Here is a 23,587-nt window from a genome sequence, read left to right as displayed (position 1 = left end):
GATCGTGCCAACTTCACCACTTGGCTACGGGGCTGGCCCCTTGGTGTTGATTTTTGATTCATTTTTTTCCTCATGTGTTATTTCATTATCTTGTTGCATGAAAACTGACTTTGGGAAACTAAATATTATTTTGCTTTTGGTCATTTATCAAAACGAGTCTCCAGAGTATTGCTTTGTATCTGTGTGGTGGTGTTTGAATGAGCGTCTTCAGCTCTTGTAGTTCACCGATTTTCCCTGTATGAGTGGCTGATAATCTGTCTAACCCTCTGTGCCTCCATCCTCCCCTCTCCTAATGTTTTTTTTTTCCATTTTATTTATTAAATTTTTTATTTCCAGAGGTTCCATTTGGTTACTCTAAAAATCTGATTTTTTCTTTGATTGGTGAAAAAATATTTATAAACACATCCAAAATGTTTTAAGTACCATAAAATTCCTATGAACATTTAAAAATGATGATCTATATTTTTACATAGGATGGTATTCGTGAAATTTTAACAAACAATAGAGATTACAAAACAGTATGTATATCATAATCCTGATTATGTTAAAAATAACAGGAGTGTGATTATATATATGTAGGAAATTGTGCAAGAATGAACACCAAGCTGTTAACATTGGTTAACCCTGAACGATGGGGCTATAGCTTTTACGTTGTAGAGATTTCTGTATTGTCTGACATCTTTACTTTTATAGTCAGAATTTAAAATATAGTAATTTCTATTGAAGAAAAAAAGATCCCAGCGCAGCAGACATTAGACAGATGTCTCATAGAGCAAGAATGGCAAGTATTTGGCCCAGTAGCTGGGGTAGATTGGCTTGTTTCCATCTCTTCCACTTCCCCCTGAAATAAGATTAGATGCCCAGCCCCATTACCTTGAGACTTCAGTGACTGTCTTTAGGCAGTGAATATTTTCCCATCCCACTGACTTTGGTCTTGGCGCTCTGACTTGCCTTGACCAATGGAGCGTGAGCAGGCGTGCAGTAAGCTATATCTTTTAAGCTATATACACATTTGCTTGGCTTGGCTTGGCTTCTGCGTGTGCCATCCACCAGGAGAAGAACATGCCACAGGGAAATGCTGCTTCTTCAGCCTGGGTCCTAGAATGAGAGACGCTCAAGTCCAGCTGAGCTCAGCAGGCCGAGTCGAGGCAATTGACCCGCAGACTCTGCCATGATGCTGATGTCACTCTTTTTTCTGATCTTTGTTAGTGTCCTTTTCCTTGTTCACTTAAAAAATTCTCTTATTGCTTTAAGCATTTTAGAAGTACTTATTTTATATTCTGTATTTGGTAATTCTAATAGTTGAAGTGCTTGTGTGTCTAATTCTGTATTTGTTATTTTTTGAGTTTTATTTCCTTGAATTGTGAACTTATTTCCATCTGTGTCAACTTTGTTGGCTTGACTGAGCTTTTTAAGTAAGGGGACTTCAAGAGCAGTTCCGTGAACATGAATTAGTATGGATATTTGGAAATCTGAGGCTGCGGCCCCGATTTTAGCAGGATGTAGGTTGTGTTTGATAAGTTTGATCCACATTTTAGTGACCATTTGAATGCTTGGCAAACTGTTTTATTTACCAATAGTTTCATGTGCTCTAAATGGGGAGGGAGTTTTCCTTTAGCTGTCTGAGGTTAGCATCGTTTGGCTAATTAAAATTAATACTCATTGTATTTACTAGTTATCATTCTCTGCTTATTTTATATGTAGAACTTACTATTCTTTTATTCTGCAGTTATTTATTGAGCATCAGCTGTATGATAGACACAAGCTTTGATCCCAGGGATATGGAGATATTCAAGACACAGTCACTTTTTGGGGGGAAGTCACGTAGTAGATAAAACTGAGAAAAACCTTATTGAGAACTTATGAATGCTCAGGCTTCGTTGTTGTTCACATTATAGACTGGTTGCCTTCTAAAAGTTATAAGGTGTACTGGCAAGTAGAAGGGGTACCTTATTCTGAGGTAAGAGACAAAGGTGTTTTGGGCTGAATGAAGAAGTAAATGAGGAACTCACTTCATTATGGTGAGGCTGTTTGGGAATGTCTAAAGAACCACATGATAAAGAAAGCTGGGAATAGCATGAAGATAGAACTATGCTGGTGACCTGTTTTCAGATAAGGAGGGTTGTGAAACATTGCCTGAATCATTATCTGCTCTTTATTTTATGGAGAAATTTGTTCTGACCTAATTTTTTTTTTTTTTGAGGAAGATTAGCCCTGAGCTAACATCTGCTGCCAATCCTCCTCTTTTTGCTGAGGAAGACTGGCCCTGAGCTAACATCCGTGCCCATGTTCCTCTACTTTATATGTGGGACACCTACCACAGCACGGCTGGCCAAGTGGTGCCATGCCTGCACCCAGGATCCAAACCCACAAACCCCGGGCTGCCGAAGTGGAACGTGCGAACTTAACCACTGCACCACTGGGCCGGCCCCGACCTAAATTTTTAAAACAGCTTTCTTGATATATAATTCATATATGGTACAATTCAACTGTTTAATGTGTACAGTTCAATGGTTTAATATATTCACAGATATGTGCAACCATCATCATAGTCAATTTTAGAACATTTTCATCACCTCAGAAAGAAACCTTGTACCCTTTAGCTATCACTGCCTGTACCTCCATCCTCCCCAGCCCTAAGCAATCGCTAATCAACTTTCCATCTATGGATAATGCCTGTTCTGGACATTTTGTATAAATGGAACCATTATATGTGGTATTTTGTGAACTGGCTTCCTTCACTTAGCATAATGTTTTCAAGATGAATGCATGTTATAGAATGTATCAGTACTTCATTCCTTTTTATAGCTGTGACCTAAATTTTTTAAAATGTAAATTTAGTTATAAACTGCTTATGTCATTGAACTAAGCTCTTTTGAATATCTTTACTGAAATGTTTCTACTTTGTTTTACTCATTTATCTTAGTGAAAATATAAATATTTACAATAAAGTCTTCAACTTACTTATATCCTATATTATTCAAAAACCGAGATTCCTGTTTCAGGAAAACTTCCTTGAATATCTTATTTCTTGGCATTGCTTTATCATACTAATCAAAATGCCATTTTAATAGCAGTGAAAAAGTAATGACGTGATTTAAATGCATTTGACATTGAGCCACAAATCAATGATAAGCTTTCCTAGCTTAATTAAATGCTGTTCTGTCAGGCTTCCAGTGCATTTATGGAATTTTCTGCTTCCAATATTTACTTACTTTTTTCTTTTAAAGATTGGCGCCTGAGCTAATAACTGTTGCCAATCTTCCTTTTTTTTTTCCCCTGCTTTTTCTCTCCAAATCCCGCCAGTATGTAGTTGTATATTTTCATTGTGGGTCCTTCTAGTTGTGGCATGTGAGACGCCGCCTCAGCATGGCCTGATGAGTGGTGCCATGTCCGTGCCCAGGATCCAAACCAGTGAAACCCTGGGGAGCACACAAACTTAACCACTCAGCCATGGGGCAGGCCCCTTTACTTACATTTTCTTAGTGTACTGTTTTTGTACCTACTCATAGCATGCTACAGGTAATGAAAAAGATGTTTTTTCTCAACTATGTGAGTCCTCCATCCCCTGAAAACCAAAAACAAGTTCAGTATGATGTCCTTGTTAGCCACGTAAACCGTATGAATAGCAGTGGGGCATTGTCTAATGTAATGCCGGAAGATGAAAGGATAGCACAAAAAGACTAGGCAGGGTTCCACTCTGCTGTGCACAGATTAGCTAGGAGTCAAAATCAACTCGACAGCACTAACAATGATGTCTTTAAAAATATTCCATACTTTTAATTTCCTGGTTTTATTTTAAGCATTGTTAAATATTTTAATTTTGTTTTGTGAGATAATAGGATATTGTTCCAGTTACTCTAGCTGTTTGTTACATCATAAAACTTAGTGGCTTAAAACAATCATTTTAGTATGTGCTTGGATTCTGTGGGTCAGGAATTTGGACAGAGCATTATGAGGAGGGCCTGTCTCTGCTTCATGATGCCTGTGAAGCTGCAAAGCTGGCAAGACTCAGAGGCTGGGGTTGACTCTTCATCTAGGGCCTGGAATCATTTGATGGTGTATTCACATTCATGTCTAGTGGTTGATGCTGGAAGCTCAAGTGGGCTGTTAGCTAGAATACCTATACTTGGCCTCTCCAGGGGGTCCCTGTTTGGGCTGGTTTAGGCCTCTTAACAGCATGATGACTGGGTTCCAAGAGTCAGTGTGAGTAATCACCTTTGGTGTACACCATTGGTTGAGGCAGTCAAAAAGCTTTGCTCATGTTCAAGAGGAGGGGACATAGACTTCACCACTCAATGGGAGGATGTAGGATAGGAAATGTGGCCATGTTATGGGTTGAATTGTGTCCTCCAAAAGATATGTTAAAGCCCTAACCCCCGGTATCTCAGAATGTGGCCTTATTTGGAAATAGAGTTGTTCTAAGTATAATTAGGGGAGAAGACACAGACGCCTGAGGGGAGAATGCCATTTGACAATGGAGGCAGAAATTGAAGTGATTGGAACTGCTGCAGCTACAAGCCAAGAAACCATAAGGATTGCTGGCAAAACCCCAGCAGCTAGGAAGAGGCAAGAATTCTTCCTACAGATTCTAGGGGGAGAATGACCTTGCTGACACTTTGATTTTGGACTTCTAGCCTCCTGAACTGTGAGACAATAAATTTCTGTGTTTTGTTTTTGTTTTTTCTGCTGAGGAAGATTAGCCCTGAGCTAACACCTGTGCCAGTCTTCCTTCATTTTTTGCATGTGGGTCACAGCCACAGCATGGTTGACGAGTGGTGGAGGTCTGTGCCTGGGATCTGAACCTGCGAAACTGGGCTGCCGAAGCAGAGTGTGATGAACTTAACCACTATACCACTGGGCCAGCCCTCCTTTTTTATTTTTTGGTGAGGAAGATTGGCCCTGAGGTAACATCTGTTGCCAATCTTCCTCTTTTTGCCTGAGGAAGATTGTCCCTGAGCCAACATCTGTGCCAGTATTCTGCTATTTTGTATGTGGGATGCTACTACACTGTGGCTTGATGACCAGTGTGTAGGTCTACACCTGGGATCTGAACCTGCGAGCCCCAGGCTGCCAAAGTGGAGCATGTGATCCTAACCCATATACCACCGGGCTGGCCCCCAACTTCTGTTGTTTTAAGCCATTCAATTTGTAGTACTTTGTTATGGAAGCTCTAGTAAACTAATATAGGCCATCTTTGGAAAATACAATCTCCTACAGATGTGTTGTGTATAGAAAATTATTCTATAGCTTTTTTTCTCCATTTGTACCTGGTAATGATGTATAGTCATTTTGCCCATCTACACTTTTCTTTATCCAACAGAAACTTACCAGGAGGGGTTGTTTTAATAGCTGTCAGTCTAGTTTATATGTTAACATTTTTTGGTGAAGGAGTATAATGCATTAAAAGTTGTTAGTGTATATAGCTGCAAAAGAAAGTTGGAATAGGAGTTACATTCATTGAAATGTGTTGTGTTTAACAATCAAAATTAATCAAAAGTTATTAAGGGAGTATTAAGTGCCTGCTGTTCACACAGCTTTGTTCTTAAGTCATCAGGAGGATTCATGAAAAGTAAAGAGTAGTCTGTTTGATCTGTTAAATTCTTTTTGGGTGACAATATGAATATATGTAAAAAAAATCTTTTTATTTCTTGAGGAACTAAGGGGCAGTATATCTAAATGGTTAATGATATAACAATTTAAGAATAATGTGACACATATACTATAGGGTTGTGGAGGTTAAATTAGGCGATAACATCAAGTATCTAAGTGCTCAGAAAGTATTTACTATTATCTTTATTAATGAATGTCAAAATATTTACTATATTCAAAAACGCCATAGAAATGGAGAGAAAAGTGAGATAGAACATGCAGTTATAAACACCTTAAAGAATGAGTACTGTTTGGAAACAGCAGCATTTCTCAGAATATGTTTTGCAGAAAGTGGTGAAAAAAGGATTTCTGGCCAAATTTGGAAAGTACCTTCCCCTCCCTTCTACCTTTGACAGTGTACAGTGATATAGTTATGTCCCTGAGACGTCCTATAATAAAAAAAATTTCACTTCATCTTCAGGGCTTCAACTTGCAGTAAGATGGTTTGCTACATAGCTTTTGGAAAAACTCTTCCTATATAAAGCATCTAGAAATGCAAACATCCTTTGAAATGCAAAGTTATGTTTCCAAGAAAGTAAGGAAAGTGTCCCTGGGCCAAAACCAGCCAGAAACTAGAAACCAGATGGCCTTCAAACCCACCCATGTGTTGTGTGAATTATTTATTTACTTTTTGGACTTTTTTGAATGATCAAAAGAAAACTGGAGTAGCTATGTTAATTGCAGACAAAGCAGACTTGAGAAGAAAAATTTTCAGGCATTATGTAATGATTTTAAAGGTCCATTCACCAAGAAGACAACAGTGGTGAGGCAAAAACGAATAGAACTTCAAGGAGCAATAGACAAATTGGCCATTCTAGTTGGAGGCGTCAGCACCTCTCCTTCAGTAACTGATAGATATAGCAGGCAGAAAATCAGTAAGTAGATGGCTGAACAGTACCTTCAATCAAGTGGATTTAATTGACGTTTACAGAGTACTTGATCCAGCAACAGCAGAACACACATTCTTCTCAGGCTCACGTGCAACAGTCACCACGATGGACTACATTCTGGGCCATGGCACCTTAACTTGTGCTCTTAGACCACAGTGGAATTGAGTTTGAAGTAACAGAAAGGTAGTTGGAAAATCTGAAAATATTTGGAGATTAAATAACACACTTATAAATAACACATGGGTCAAAAGAGGTCTCAAGAGAAATTTAAAATATTTTGAGCTAAAGGGAAATGGAAAGTAGCAAAAGCAGCACTTAAAGGTTAATTTATAGAATTGAATGAATATACTAGAAAAGAAGAAAGATGTAAAATCAGTAATCTAAGTTTCCACCTTAGGAAACTAGAGATAAGAGTGAAATAAACCTTAAACAAGTGGAAGAAAAGAAATAATACAAATTAGAGCATAAATAAATAAAATTGAAAACAGGAAGACAATAGAGAAAATCAACGAAACTTAAAAGCTTTCCTTTGAAAAGATCAATAAAATTAACAAACCTCTAGCCAGGCTAATGAAGACCAAAAGAGAGAAGACAGAAATTACTAATATAAGGAATGAAAGAGGTTAAGTTCAAAAAAAAATTTAATTGTGGTAAAATATACATAACAAAAAATTTCTGATTTTCACCATTTTTAAGTGTATAATTCCATGACATTAAGTACATTCACACTCTTGTGTAACCATCATCACCATTCATCTCCAGAGTACCCATTAAACTTCCCATTCCTCACGCCCCTGGCAGCGACCATTCTGCTTTCTCTCTCTGTGAATTTGACTACTCTAGGTACCTCACAGAAGTGGAATCATACAGTGTTTGTCATTTAGTGACTGGCTTATTTCACTTAACATACTGTCTTCAGGGTTCATTTATGTTGTAGCATACGTCAGAATTTCTTTCTTTTTTAAGACCAAATAATATTTCATTGTGTGTTTATAACACATTTTATCCGTTGACGAGCACTTGAGTTGCTTCTGCCATTTGGCTCTTGTGAATAATGCTGCTATGAACGTCGAGGCCCTTCTTTCAGTATTTTGGGTTATATATCCACAAGTGGAATTGGTGGGTCATATGGTGATTCTCTGTCCAGTTTTTTGAGGAACCATCATACTGTTTTCCACAGCAGCTGCACTGTTTTACATTCCCATCAGCAACGCCGGCGCTTGTTATTTCCCATTCTTTTTTTATAGTAGCCATCCTGATGTGTGTAAAGTAGTATCTCATTATGGCTTTGGTTTGCATTTCCCTAATTAGTGATGTTGAACATCTTTTTCATATGCTTATTGTGCTTATTGGCCATTTGTATATTTTTGGAGAAACATCATTTCAAGTCCCTGCCCATTTTTTAATTGGGCTGCCTGGGTTTGTTATTCTTGATTTCAGAAACTTTGTATAATATTCTGCATATAATCCCTTATCAGATATATGGTTTGCAAGTATTTTCTTCCATTCTGTGGGTTTCCTTTTCACTCTGTTGATAGTGTCCTTTGATGCACAAAAGTTTTAATTTTAATGACGTCCAGTTTATCTGATTTTTTCTTTTTTGTCTGTGCTTTTGGTATCATATTTAAGGAATCATTGCCAAATCATTGTCATGAAGCTTTTTCCCTGTATTTTCTTCTAAGAGTTTTATAGTTTTAGCCCTTATGTTTAGGTCTTTGATCCATTTTGAGGTAGTGGTAAATCTTTTAAATGATCTTAACTTGGATTTCTTATCTCTAAAATGAAGACATTACCTGTCCTACAGAATTGTGAGTAAGCATTAAATGAGTTTGTATTAAGTGAAAATCCTAAAAAGTAAAATACTGCATTGAATTGGCCTTGATAATTGTAAAATACACTAACCCAACAATGATGAAAAAAATAACTGTAACAGCCTAGTTATCTGAATTGTACCAATTTTTTTCTTTGTTTAATAAAATCAAGTGAAGTTAGTGTCTGTTTGAAGGCAATTTTGGGAAGTAAGCTTTGTTGTATAGTAGAATTCTGACCAACTTTCTGGAACCTCCAGCCTTCAGGTAATCAGTCTGAATCAAGAAGTCTCAAGAATAAAGATCATAGTGGTGGAAATGAGACTATTTTGCACCTCCTAATTCTTCGTCTCTCAGATGCTCCTCAGCCCACTGTAATCTGGTTTCTGCTTCCTTCGTGGTGAAATGGACTCACTTGAGGTCATTAGTGACCATATCCATTGCCAACTTTTGGTCTTGCTCACTCCTGATAGGGACTACACCCAATTCTTGTTTGACTCTTATTAACTTTCTGACCTTATGTAAGTTGTGTAACCTCTCTTTGTCATCATTTCCTTACTTTTGAAATGGGGAAAATAGTGATACCTACTTTAGAATATTTTAGATTTTGGATCTGAAATTGAGATCTTTAAAAGTAGTCCTTAATCCCGTTTACAATTACATCAAAAAGAATAAAATACTTAGGAATAAATTTAACAAAGGAGGTGAAAGACCTGTGCACTGAAAACCATGAAACACTAATGAAAGAAATTGGAGACAATACAAATAAATGGAAAGATATGCCGTGCTCATGGATTGGAAAAATTTATATTGTTAAAACGTCCACACTACCCAAGGCAATCTACAGATTCAGTGTCATCCCTGTTAAAATACCAATGGCATTTTTCACAGAATTAGAACAAATATTTCTTTTTTTTTAAAGGCTTTATTTTTCCTTTTTCTCCGAAAGCCCCCTGGTGCATAGTTGTCTATTTTTTTAGTTGTGGGCCATTCTAGTTGTGGCATGTAGGATGCTGCTTCAGCAGGGCCAGATGAGCAGTGCCATGTCTGTGCCCAGGATTCAAACTTGGGAAACCCTGGGCTGCCAAACCAGAGCATGCGAACTTAACCACTCGGCCATGGGGCCGGCCCCTGGAACAAATATTTCTAAAATTTGTATGGAAGCACAAGGTACCCCAAATAGCCAAAGCAATCTTGAGAAAGAAAAATAATAAAGCTGGAGGCATCACGCTCCCTGATTTCAAACTGTACTACAAAGCTGTAGTAATCAAAACAGTATGGTACTGGTACAAAAACAGACACATAAATCAGTGGAACAGAGTAGAGAGCCCAGAGATAAATCCACACCTATATGGTCAATTTATGACAAAGGAGGCAAGAATATACAATGGGGAAAAGGCAGTCTCTTCAATAAATGGTGCTGGGAAAACTGGGCACATATGTGCAAAAGAATGAAACTGGACCACTTTCTTACACCATATATGAAAATCAACTCAAAATGGATTAAAGTTTTAAATTTAAGACCTGAAACCATAAAACTCCTCGAACAACACATAAGTAGTAAACTCTTTGACATGGGTCTTAGCAGTATTTTTTGGAAATGTCTCCTCAGGCAAGAGTAACAAAAGCAAAAATAAACAAATGGGACTACCTCAAACTAAAATGCTTTTGCACGGTGAAGGAAACCATCAACAACAAAAAAAGGCAACCTATTGAATGGGAGAATGTATTTGCAAATGATACATCCAATAAGAGATTAACCAATATATTGTGTGTATATATAATCCAAAATATATGAAGAACTTATGCAAGTCAATATCAAAAAATAATCTGATTAAAAAATGTGCAGAGGACCTGAATACACGTTTTTCTAAAGAAGACACACAGATGGCCATCAGGTTCATGAAAAGGTGCTCAACATCAGTAATCATCAAATGTAAATCAAAACTACAATGAGACGTCACCTCGTATCTATCAGAATGGCTATTATCAAAAAGACAACAAATAACAAGTATTGTCGAGGATGTGAAGAAAAGGGAACCCTCGTGCACTGTTGGGGGGAATGTAAATTAGTGCAACTACTATGGAAAATAGTATTGAGGCTCCTCAAAAAATTAAAAATAGATCTACCATATGGTCCAGCATTACCACTTCTGGATGTTTATCTGAAGAAAACAAACACACTAATTTGAAAAGATATATGCACCCATATGTTCATTGCAGCCTTATTTACAATAGCCAAGACTTGGAAGCACCCCAGGTGTCCCTTGGTACATGAATGGATAAAGAAAATGTGGTGTGTATACACACACACACACACACACGCACACAGGGATTATTCAGCCATAGAAAAGAATGAAATCTTGCCATTTGTGAAAACATAGATGGATCTTGAAGGTATTACGCTAAGTGAAATAAGCCAGACAAAGAATAATATCATATGATTTCATGTATATATGGAATCTAAAAAACAAAACAAAAGAACAAACAAACAGAAGCAGACTTATAGATACAGAGAAAAATTGGTGCTTACCAGAGGGGTGGGGGTTAGGGAGAAGGACAAAATAGGTGAAGGGGTTAAGAGGTACACACTTCCAGTCATAAAGTAAGTCAGTCATGGGATGTAGTGTACAGCATAGGAAATATAGTCAACAACATTGTAATAACTTTGTATGATGACGGATGGTAACTAGTTGTATCAGGGTGATCATTTTGTAATGTAAATAAATGTTGAATCACTATATTGTACACTTGAAACTGATACAATATTGTATGTGAACTATACTTCAATAAAAAGAAAAAAGTAGTCCCTTTTGGGAGTTTAGACCATCCGTATAAGTTCTTTTTTTTTTTTTGAGGAAGATTAGCCCTGAGCTAACATCTGCTGCCAATCCTCTTCTCCTCCCCCCCTTTTTTTTTTTGCTGAGGAAGACTGGCCCTGAACTAACATTCCTGCGCATCTTCCTCTACTTTATACATGGGAGGCCTGCCACAGCATGGCTTGCCAAGTGGTGCCATGTCCACACCCGGGATCCGAGCTGGTGACCCTGGACCCCCAAAGCAGAACATGCTCACTTAACCACTGGGCCACTGGGCCAGCCTCATAACTTCTAATAAAATACAAAGTGATAAAGGAACCATGATTGTTTCTCATGGGAGATCTATTCAAGTATTGTAGTAATATTTAAGGCTTTTTCTAAACTTTATTTGTATTTATTTTATTTATTATTTTATTAAGATTTTACTTTTTTAGAGCAATTTTAGGTTCACAGCAAAATTGAATGGAAAGTGCAGAGATTTCCCATATATGCCCTGCCACTCACTTGCATACTTTTCCCCATTATCAACATCTCCACCAGAGTGGAATATGTGTTACAATTGGTGAACCTACATTGACACACCATGATTACCCAAAGTCCATACTTTATATTACAGTTCATCCTTGGTGTTGTACATTCTGTGGGTTTGGACAAATCTATGACATGTTTCCATCATTATGGTATCTTACACGGTATTTTCACTGCCCTAAAAATCCTCTGCATTCTACCTGTTTATCCCTTCCCTCTTCCCAACCCGACAACCACTGATCTTTTTACTGTCTCCACAGTTTTGAATATTCCAGAATGTCATATAGTTGGAATCATACGTTATGTGGCTTTTTCAGATTGACTAAGCCCTTTTAAAATTGAGATATAATTCACATACCATAACATTCACCCTTTAAAACTATATAGTTTAATGATATTTAGTATATTCACAAGGTTGTATAACCATCCCCACAGCCCCATCCCAGAACATTTTCATCACTCCAGAAAGAAACCCTGTACCCATTAGCAGTCGTTCTCCAGCCGCGCTTCTCCAGCTCCTCAAAGCCACTAATGTACTTTCTGTCTCTGGATTTGCCTATTCTGGACATTTTATGTAAATGGAATCATACAGTATGTGGCCTTTTGTGTCTGATTACTAAGCCTTTTTAATGATGGCTTTAACCTTTTCAAAGTATGTTCATATTTAAAAATAAATGCATAACACCTCTATGAGGTAGACAGGAACTTTGTGACATAATGCATTGTCAGATTTACTATGTCTTCATGACCTCAGTGTACCATAGGATGAGGGAAAGGTTAAGAGGTGGCAGGGTGGAGATTTTGGAAAGTAGAGTTAAAGGAAAAATAAGACATGATGATATATGAAAAATAGCTCAGTCCTGTGGGATTTCTAGAACCATGAGTATTAAATGTTATTGAAGTGCAACTGCAATTAAATACTCCAATTACATGTAAGACTTTAAAATATGAAGATGGGTTGTTGAGCCTTCTCATTTCAGCAGGGTTGAGAGGATGCCACCATTGTGCTCTTCATTATTCCAAACTCTTTAAATGGAAGCCTGCTGCTACAGTGTGCAGAAAGGGTATGATAAATTTATTTGTTTTAATAAGTCAAAGCAAGTAGTAAGTGTCTTTTGCCTTTGCTGTAATTAACTCCAGTAGAGAACTTTTATATAATGGAAATGTGAAGCATTAATTTTTATAAAGTTGTAAGTATGTTTGAAATTAATGGTTGGTATTAGTAAAAAGTAACATTTCTATAAATTTTGCATGTTAGGTTTTCTGTTTTAAAATATAGTGTGCTTTTGGCATGTAAATTAGTGCCATCTTCACAATTGAATTTGTAGTTTAATAACTACGTAGAGAAGATCCGTAGGATAACAAATAACAGTAGGCTATCTTCACAGTTGTCTACCATGGCTCCTGCCGTTTCCTGGCACAAAGGAATTTCTGACTAAATTATTCTTTGGTTCCTATCTGGCTTTTTGCCCTGATCAGCTGTGCTACAGGTCTATGCAATGTGTGGACTTCTTTTGCCTCGAAGCCTAAATGATCTGTCTCATGCTTCTTTTCCTTGGCCCGCTACTTCATCCTGCTTGTCTTTCTTGGGGGTGCTTTCCTTGATACTAAGAATCCCCTGATCCCTTCTCTAATATCATTCCCAAGGGAAGTAAGTTCTAAAAGGGGAAAGTTAATGAAAAAAAATGAGGGGTATCCTTAGGTTAATAAAACTCTTGCCCCTATTCAGCACTCGTAATTAAATCTTCTTAGAAGTTCCAACCTCAAGTCGAGTGGCTTAACTATGACCTTAGTATCCATTTTCCATTTTATCCGTTCCCTACATTGAATTTTCCTGCTGGGTTGTGGTGAAGGAAGTCAGGGCAAAGGGATAGAAAGAGAGAGTCCTGTATGTATTGAGGTGAGGAGGAAAGCCTTGGGCAGCAACCCATGAGAGAGAGTTGTATCTACTAAGATAGTCTGGGTAGGATTTTTATTTGTATGTATATGTTGGTGTTTTAATTTGTGTATGTTTGAATTGCTAAATATAACCAAGAGTAGCTGAGAATATGCTGATTCAGAAAATAATTTATAATGCTGTAGCCATTTACCTATTACATACAATTTAAGATCTTCTCAAAGCATGTAAAAGCATTCATAGTTTTTAGCTTTTATATGTCTAAGCACTTCACAATCAACAATCTCTTTTTATGATAGTTTTTAAAAAGTACAATCCTTTAAAAAACCTATTATACCTTATTTTGTAAACTCATGTAGCATTAAGAATGTCTAGTTTTATATAGATATTCAAATATGTTTATTGTTAACATTGTTTTTCATTACTGAAGTGATGCCTTGTTTGAATATTGTTTATGGATATTTTGTCTTTCAGTTGAACTTGTGTACATACCTGCTTAGGAGGTTGGCATGATTTATGATGAGTACATGGACATATGTATAATTCATTGAGTCTTTGAGATGGGAAGGGTCTTAAAGGCTTGTCTAGTCCTGGTTGCCCACCTAAAACAGAAACTTGTCTTCAACCAACTCTGCACATTCAGCTCTTATAATTGCTGCTTTCTTGTAGCCATTGGTGGGGAATGTCAGCTCTTTCTGGGCATTCCATTCTAGTTCTGAAAAATTCTAACTATTTGAAAATTGTACCTTGAATCTCTCTCACTCTAACTCAATCATTTATCATAATTTTGTTCTTCTAGAACTAGTCCTTTTTCTATAAAAATACTCTTTCGTGGTTTGAAGCCGTATCATGGGTCTCATTACATCCTATTTATGCTAAGCAAGCCCAGTTTTTGTGAAATGTTAGCCACATTACAGGATTTCTCTATCCTCATCACCTACTGGATATGGTTTAATTCCTTGGCTTTCAAGTGTTTTTAACTGCAACCCCAGGAAAGAATACACTTTATATTCCAACTCAGTACACCTATATGTATATACATGTAGTCCATAGTTTTACTACATATTTGTGACTGAAACAAAAATTTTGTCAGACAACATATCTTTTTCTGCTCTTTCTCATTTTTAAGAAATACTGGTGTTATTTGTTAAATTGATTTTATGACTCCTGGATGGATTTCAGCCTGAAGTTTGAAAATCACTGTTCTAATTTGTTCATGCTGCAGAACTGAAATGAACAGTTTCCAAAAGCTGGATGTTAGGATAATTGTTGCTAAAACAAGTTTTACCTACATCATCTCAAAGAGAATATACTGATGGTGGTTGTTAAGTAAAACTTAACAGGATTATCAAGTTCTTGTTAATTAATACAGTAAAACTAAAATATGTGCAACTTTTATTTTTATCCTTAGGTGGCGACAGACAAGGTTGCAGAAAAGCTGAGTTCTACTCTCTCATGGGTGAAGAACACAGTATCACATACAGTCAGTCAAATGGCCAGTCAGGTGGCAAGTCCATCTACTTCATTACACACTACATCCTCATCTACCACCCTATCAACGCCAGGCCTTTCGCCATCTTCCCCATCACAGTTGAGTCCAGACGACTTAGAACTCCTGGCTAAACTGGAGGAACAAAATAGGTGAGTGCCCTTGCTTGGCTTTTCTCTCTCCAATGATCATACAAACTCAACCATTCATGTATGTATATATACCATATTCAAAATTTTAAATATTTACTCATATTAAGAATGTTTATTTTCTAGTATTTGGCTCCTTGTTTATCAGACTTACTTAAAAGTATTCAAGTCTTTTTTGCAGGAGCTGGTCTTAAAACTAAAGTTGGACTAAAATTTTCGTCTGGCTCAGAGAGCTTTTGAGATTTGTTTTTGTCGTATAGCAAATTCCCTAAATTCTTCCTGACTTTTAGAAATTTTTTTAAGGCAAATAAAACTATCATTTTTGTTTTAAACTCTCTAAATACTCCCCGTTCATGAAGTTGTAAAATAATGTAATTTAGGATGGATATCTGATTTTTGGTTTAAAGTGGAAATCTCATAAATTTGTTCATGGAAGGCAAAGTGTCCTTTTTCTTATTGAATATGAAATAGAATAGTTGTTTACTGTGCTAGGAATGTGTACTCTGGAACCTGTGTCACCCTTCACTATATTATTAGAAGCTTTTAAGGGCATCAGCTACAAAAGAATTACTGGAAGAGCAGCATTTTGTGTTGTCAAGATATATACCACCACTGGCTTTAAGGATAATAACAGATAATTTCTTACAACTTTTTTGACATATCACTTACATCATAAAGTACGCATACTTATGGTGTACAATTTGATAAGTTATGACATATGTATATCCTTGTGAAATAATCACCAAAATCAAGAAAATGAACATATCCACTATCCCCCTTCCTAGCCCCAGGCAGCCATTGATCTGCTTTCAGTCACTATAGATTAATTTTATATAAATTTATAATTTTTTAGAAATGGAGTTTCTATAGAAATTTTAGAATGTTATAGAAATGTAATCATGTAGTATATACTCTTTTTAAATGGATTATTTCAGCATAATTGCTTTGAGATTCATCCATGTTGTAGCATGTATGAATAGTTCATTCCTTTTTATTACTTAGTAGCATTACATTGTATGGATATATCACAGTTTGCTTACTCATCTGTTGTTATGAAATGCTGTAAACATTTGTAGATAAACCTTTGTATCAGTGTATGCTTTCATTTCTCCTGGGCAAATACCTAGGAATGGAATGACTGGTTTATATGGAAAGTGTACATTTAACTGGCAAACTGTTTTCCAGCCGGTCTATGCTTTTTCACATTCCCACCGTCAGTGTCTGAATATTTCAGTTCCTCTGCATCCTTGTCAACGCTTGGTATAGTCAGTCTTTTTGATTTTAGCCATTCTGATAGGGATTGGTGGCTTTAATTTGCATTTCCCTTAAGATATTGAGCATGTTTTTGTGTGCTTATTTGCCATTATCTTCTTTGATAAAATGTCTGCCTGAAATTTTTGCCCATTAAAAAAAATTAGGTAGTTTGCTTTCTTATTATTGTGATTCGTGAGTTCTGTATGTATTTGGAATACAAGTCCTTTATCAGATATGTGCCTTTCAGATATTTTTTCCCAGTCTGTGGCTTATCATTCTCTTGACAGTATCTTTTGAAGAGCAAAAGTTTAAAATTTTGTTAAGATCCAATTTGAAATTATTCTTTGTGGATTGTGCTGTTGATGACCTAAGGTCACACAGATTGACTCCTATTATAGAAGTTTTGTAGTTTTAAGTTTTACATTTAGGTCTGTGTTCCATTTTGAGTTGATTTTGTACATTGAGCAAAATATAGATCAAAGTTAATTTTTTGGATATACATATTTAATTGTTTCTGTACCATTTGTTGAAAAGGCTATCCTTTCTTCACTTAATTTCTTTTGCACTTTTGTGAAAAATCTGTTGTCCATATACACGGACCTATTTCTGGACTCCGTTCTGTTCCATTATCTATTTGTCTCTCTTGGTGCCAATATAATACTGTCTTGATTATTGCAGCTTTATATTATTATTGGAATCAGAGAGTGTTAATCCTCCATCTTCTTTTGTTTTGACTATTTTTGGTCCTTGGCATTCCCATAGGAATTTTACATCCAAGTTGTTAATTTCTACAAAAAACACTTGCTGAGATTTTGATTGGAATTGCATTGAATCCCTAACAATATTGCCTTCCACCCATGAACACAATATATTTCTCATCTGCTTATTACTAGTGCATGGTATTGTTTTTGTAAATTTAATTTTTGATTGTTCATTGGTACCATATAGATACAGTTGTTTTTCTTTTATTGATCTTGTATCCTGCCACCTTGCTAAACTTACCTGTTGTTCTGGTAGATTTGGTTGTTTTCTTTTAGATTCAATTAGATTTTCTGTATAGATGAGTGTGTCGTCTGTGAACAGAAGCACTGTTACTTCTTCCTTTCCTATCTGGATGCCTTTCATCTCTTTTTTCTTACCTTATTGCAACCGGCTGGTACCTGCGGTACAAATTCGAATATAAATAGTGAACAGACATCCTTGTTGTTTTCCTAGTCGTAGGAGGAAAGGATTAAATATGGAGTTAACTTTGGGTTTTTGTAGCTAGCTTTTATCAGACTGAGGAAGTTCCTGTCTATTTCTCATTTGCTAAGAGTTTATGAGAAACAGATGTTGCATTTTGTCAAACGCTATTCCTGCATCTATTGAAATGATCATATGATTTTCCTCTTTTAGTCTAATATGGTGAATTACCTTGATTTTTGAATGTTAAACCAACTTTGCATTCTTGGGATAAACCCCACTTGGTCATGATGTATTATCTTTATAAAATATTGTTGAATTTGATCTGCTAAAACTTTTGTTTGGAATTTTTGTATTTATGTTAAAGTGGGAAATTGGTCTGTAGTTGCCTTGTGGTCTTTGACTTTTATCTGTAATGTCTTGTGTCCTTTTAATGTCTGCATGATCTTTCTGTTTTTCTAAGTGTTTAGTGCTTTACATTTCTCTTCAAGCCCTGCCTTAGCAGCATCCCTTTAAATTTACTGAGACTTGTTTTATGGTCCTGAACATGGTCTATTTTGGTGAATGTTTTATGCGTATTTGAGAAGAATGTGTATTCAGCTGTTGTTGGGTGGAGTGTTCTATAAATGTTAATTGATTCAAGTTGATTGATAGTGTTGTTTAAATGTACTATGTCTTTGCTGGTTTTCTGTTTATTTGTATCGGATACTGAGAGAGGATTATTGAGACCTCCAGCTATAATTGTGGACTTGTCTATTTCTCTTTAAATTTTATCAGTCTTTGTTTTATGTAATTTAAAGTTGTATTATTAGGTATATAAACATTTAGGATTGTTTTGTCCTCTTGTGAAATGCCTTCTTTATTCCTGGTAATACTATTTGCTTAGAAATCTACTTTATTTCATAAAGTCATTTTAGCTTTCTTTTGAATAGTGTTAAAATTTTATATATTGTTCCATCCTTAACTTTTATTCTATTTTTTCCTTTAAAATTTATCAATGAGACAGCATATAGTTGAGTTTTGCTTTTTAAATTATAGTCTGATGATCTTTGCCTTTTATTTGGGGTATTTAGACCTTTTTTTCCTTTTTCTTTTTTTTTACAACAAGGTTTTTATTTCTTGCTCACATTCACATTCATCTCAGGCTGCGGGCTGAGTACGTCTTTGCTCCTTACTTCTTCATTCCAAGACCAGTGACCAGCTCCTATCCAGGATAAACCAGATTCGTGGCAAATGGAAAAGTATTTAGTGGAAATACCTTAAAACGTGCTAGGGAATGGTACACATAACTTCAACTTACATTTTATTGGCCAAAGCAAATCACGTATCATACCTTATGTCATGAAGTGAGAATTACAATCTTTTAGCAGAGATGGATCCAGGAAAATATATACTTTACTATTATTATTTCAGCTCCTTTTTTTGTATTATTATTTTCAGTTTATTCACATACCATAAAATCCACCCTTGAAACAGGTGCCTTGAAACAGGAGGTTTTCCAGTCTGGCTGGTGGGGACAGATACTGTTTCTGGCCCTGTGTGAATGGTGGCCACTGTTAAATCCAGTCTTTTCTGGTGTATTTTTCCTCTAGCCTTAGGTTATTTCCTGACACACATGTGCTGATGAGTTCTCAGCTGAATGCTTGATGGGTGTCCTCTGCCAGTGTCTGAAGATCTTGTTTGTGTGCTTCTTACCTCTGTGGTACTCTGTCCCATGAACTCTAGCCGCCTTGGTCCCCTCAGGCCCTTAGCTCTACTCCGTTCAGAGTGTACTAGGTTCTGTCTGAATTTTCCCTCCCTGTGCCAGGACCTGGAAACTTTCTCAAAGCAGGCAAGAAGGCAATCATAGGGCTTACCTCACTATCTCCTGAGTTTCAGAAATTGCTGTCTGTTATTGCCTGTTGTCTAAAGTCTTGAGAAAACATTGTCATGAAGTTCATGTATTTTCGTCCATTCTTTTTTGGTTGTTTCAGGGGAGTGGGTGAGTCTAGTCTCTGTTACTCCATCATGGCCAAAATGAAAAAAATTTTTTTATAAAGTTTTACATTTTCCTTTGGCATTGGGAAGAAGTCTGAATAAGGTTAGAAAAATTGTTTTATATTATTTGACACTTAGGTTTAGGGGTTAATTTGTTGTTGTTAGTGCTGTCAAGTTGATTCCAACTCCCAGCGACCCTGTGTCCAGCAGAGCGGAACCCTGCCCAGTCTTTTTACGCTGTCCTCTTAACCTTCTGGTGTAACATCGGACAATGCTCTGCTGCTATAAGGTTCTCATGGCCAATTTTTTTGGAAGTGGGTGGCCAGGTCCTTTTTCCTAGTCTGTTTCAATCTGTGAGTTCTGCTGAAACCTATCCAACATGAGTGACCCTGCTGGTATTTGAAATACCGGAGGCATAGCTTCCAGTATCAGAGCAACACACAGCTGCCACAGTGTGACAACCAACAGACAGGTGGTGTGGTTTCCTAATGGGGAAATGAACTGAACCTGGGCAGGGTGGTGGCAGTGAGAGCACTAAATCCTAATCACTAGACCACCTTTGGAGTTAATACCATATTTAATATATTCTGAATGTTACCTCTGGTCAGCTTTAAAGAAAAATTTATTGCTGAGGTAGTTGTTGAAATTTTTGCTTTAAAAAGACCTGTCCTCAGGCTTGGTTCCTTCCTGTTGACATGGAGACAGAAAATAGAGGCATGAAAGAAATTGCCTAGAAGCAGGAATTAGAAGATAGAGATTTTGAACCTGGCCCAAATGAGCCATCTGGAAGAGAACCTGATATTAGCCCATGCAAACCAGGTGATAGAAATTACCCTCTTCTGATGTTCATTTCCTAGAAAGTAGTTTAAAAGGTTTTCTTTGGCTCTTGGCATTTGATGGGTAAGGTAGAAAGCTCAGTGTGCCACGTGATGAAAACTTTATGTGGGTTTAATGTGTGTATGTAGGTGTTGGTTTTGACTTTCTGCCCCTTTGCTTACTACATTTTAAAGCTTTTGAGCAAAATCTTTTGGTGTTGAGGTTTTGGGAGGACACGGTCTTCTAACGTAAGTGTAGATTGGCAGAGTTTCTTGATTAAGTGAATTTGGAATAGAGTCGTGAAAGAACAAAGTGGAGTGGTAGGTTGTATGAAGGCAGTTATGAGCAAATAGATCCTCAGAGAAAAGAAAATGACAGAGACCATTAAAGAGAACAAAAGGAGGTATGGTGTGGAAAACTGAGTGGAATATGAAGCCAGGGCAGGACCGGCAAAGTGAAGCACGTATGGATAGTGCTAAAGGGTGTAAAGGATTTGTAAGTTTTGAATTGGTTCTTACATGGAAAAATAGTTTGCACAAAAGATAACTTTTGGTGCTGAGTTTGTAAGTGACCAAAGTTGAATTTATTTTTTATGATTGTGATCAATAATTATTGTATGACTAAAATATACAAAGCACTGTGTTAAAAATTGTTGTGAATGAGGTATGGGTATAGAAGAACTTTTTTCCAAATAATTCACAGTTGACTCCAGAATGTACTTAGCGTATATGTTAACAATTAAAGAATAATTACTAGAGTCGTTTGAAGATGTTCAGGAAAGAGATTTTCACAAGGAAGAATCTGAAGAAGTAAAAGGAGCAGAAGGTTGTTACCCTTTGTTCTTGGGTGGAATTATGCAAAAATTTGTACTTTTTTGAGTTCACATTTTGAGTCTCTTTCTCTCTCTCTTTTTTAAAATTACTAAAACCCAGAATCCATGGGAAAGGATTTTTTTTTATTGAGGTCATAATAGTTTATAACATTGTGAAATTTGAGATGTATGTTATTATTTGTCAGTCACCATATATATGTGCCCCTTTACCCCTTATGCCCACCCTCAACCCCCTTCCCCTCTGGTAGCCACTAATCTGTTCTCTTTGTCTATGTGTTTGTTTATTTTCCACATTTGGGTGAAATCATGCAGTGTTTGTCTTTCTCTGTCTGGCTTATTTTGCTTAACATAATACCCTCAAGGTCCATTCATGTTGTGGCAAATGGGACGATTTTGTCATGTTTTATGGCTGAGTAGTATTCCATTGTGTGTGTGTGTGTGTGTGTGTGTGTGTGTGTGTAGGTATGCGTATATGTATATACCATATCTTCTTTATCCAGTCGTCAGTCGATGGGCACTTGGGTTTCTTCCACATCTTGGCTATTGTGAATAATGCTACAGTGAACTTGGGCGGGCATAAGTTTCTTTGAATTGTTGATTTCTGGTTCTTTGGATAAATATTCCGTAGTGAAATAGCTGAGTCGTATGGTTTTTTCTATTTTTAATTTTTTGAGTAATCTTCATACTGTTTTCTATAGTGGCTGTACCATTTTGCATTCTCACCAGCAGTGTATGAGGGTTCTCTTTTCTCCACATCCTCTCCCACATTTGTTATTTTTTGTCTTGGTAATTAATAGCCATTCTAACAGGTGTGAGGTGATATTTTGTTGTAATTTTGATATGCATTTCCCTAATGATTAGTGATGTTGAACATCTTGTCATGTGCCTGTTGGCCATCTGTATATCTTCTTTGGAAAAATGTGTGTTCATATCCTCTGCCCACTTTTTGATCAAGTTGTTTGTTTTTTATTATTGAGTTGTATGAGTTCTTTATATATTTTGGAGATTAACTCCTTGTTGGATATAGGATTTGCAAATATTTTCTCCCAGTTGATGGATTGTCTTTTTGTTTTGTTCCTGGAACAAAACAATCCTTTCCACATTGGAAAGAATTTTTTTTTTTTTTTTTTTTTTGGTGAGGAAGATTGCTGATTGCTCTGAGCTAATGTCTATTGCCAGTCTTCCTCTTTTTGCTTGGGGAAGATTGTCCCTGAGCTAACATCTGTGCCAGTCTTCCTCTATTTTGTATGTGGGATGCTGCCACAGCATGGCTTGATGAGTGGTGTGTAGGTCTCTCTCTGTTCTGCCCTACTACCCCATTAATGTATTAAGTCCAAGGAAAAATTGTAGAATGATAACTTAAATTTTCTCTGACCACTTCTTCTGTTTGTGATGTAGATATGCAAGTTATATACCTAAAGTAAAAATTATGAGATGCAACTACTACTTGTAACAGGGAGATGCTTTTATTTAGTTTTTTTTCTTCTTTTACCCAAATGTAGATGAGTCTCTGGTTACTTTACATAACTCTCTTTGATTCAGAAAGTATACAAATGGCAGTATTTTAGAAAATTAAAATGTAAGGAACATGAAAATATCAAGTTCCATAAAGAAACTTTTTCTTTCCCATTGTTTTACTGCATTTACCACTTTTTAAAAATAAATACGTGTCAACTCCAGAAAGATATGAAGAGATGGTTCAATACCATGTCAAAGATCTGTTTGCTGAAAGTTAATAATTGATAGCCTTGAAGTTGAAATGAGACAGCTATTTTTTTCTGTGTGTTAAATGTGCTTTTCTTTTTCATTTTAAAAATACAAAGGCTTTGGCAGCAATGAATTTAAAAAGGTAAGGTTCAAGTGTAATAGCAGTGCATTTTAATTAAGGAGGGGAATTTTGCTAATCTAAATTTTGAATGAGCCATTATTTGTGTGGTTTAAAAGTTTAGCATTACAAGCACATTTGTTTCCTTTTACATTCTTCTATTTGGAATCAGATTTTTGGGGGTGAGATATGAGAATGAGGAGATGGGAAGGGTTGTTTTAAAGTAAATGTCTTTTATGTTTTTTAAAATATAGTAAGCAGTAATCTTTGAAACCTTAATTTATATATCTTCTTTATATCATACCACCACGTAAATCTTCACTGTCCAGCATGGTCGCCATTAGACGTGTGGCAATTGAACGCCTGAAATCTGGCTAGTCTGAATTGTGATGCGCTGTAAGAGTAAAATATAAACCAGATTTTGAAGAGTTGATTTGGAAAAAAAGAATATCTCATTATTAAAAAATTT

At 36.3% G+C, this 23,587-nt stretch overlaps 1 protein-coding gene across 11 annotated transcripts in view; it reads left to right on the top strand.

Moving 5' to 3' along the window:
- The window catches only part of EVI5 (ecotropic viral integration site 5), a 217,276-nt gene that overhangs the window by 27,810 nt on the left and 165,879 nt on the right, over positions 1-23,587 (top strand). For 10 of the 11 annotated variants that reach the window (XM_070486836.1, XM_070486834.1, XM_044748907.2 and 7 more), the window contains exon 2: positions 15,006-15,235. In XM_070486836.1, the coding sequence (XP_070342937.1) occupies positions 15,087-15,235 (149 nt within the window). In that variant the 5' untranslated portion in view covers positions 15,006-15,086. Of the gene's footprint in view, positions 1-15,005; positions 15,236-23,037; positions 23,143-23,587 lie in introns of those variants that run through there. The other variant, XM_070486833.1, reaches the window with a different exon arrangement.

This window comes from Equus asinus, chromosome 16, assembly GCF_041296235.1.
Source record: "Equus asinus isolate D_3611 breed Donkey chromosome 16, EquAss-T2T_v2, whole genome shotgun sequence".
Taxonomy (NCBI): domain Eukaryota; kingdom Metazoa; phylum Chordata; class Mammalia; order Perissodactyla; family Equidae; genus Equus; species Equus asinus.
This window is presented reverse-complemented; position numbering and strand designations above follow the sequence as displayed.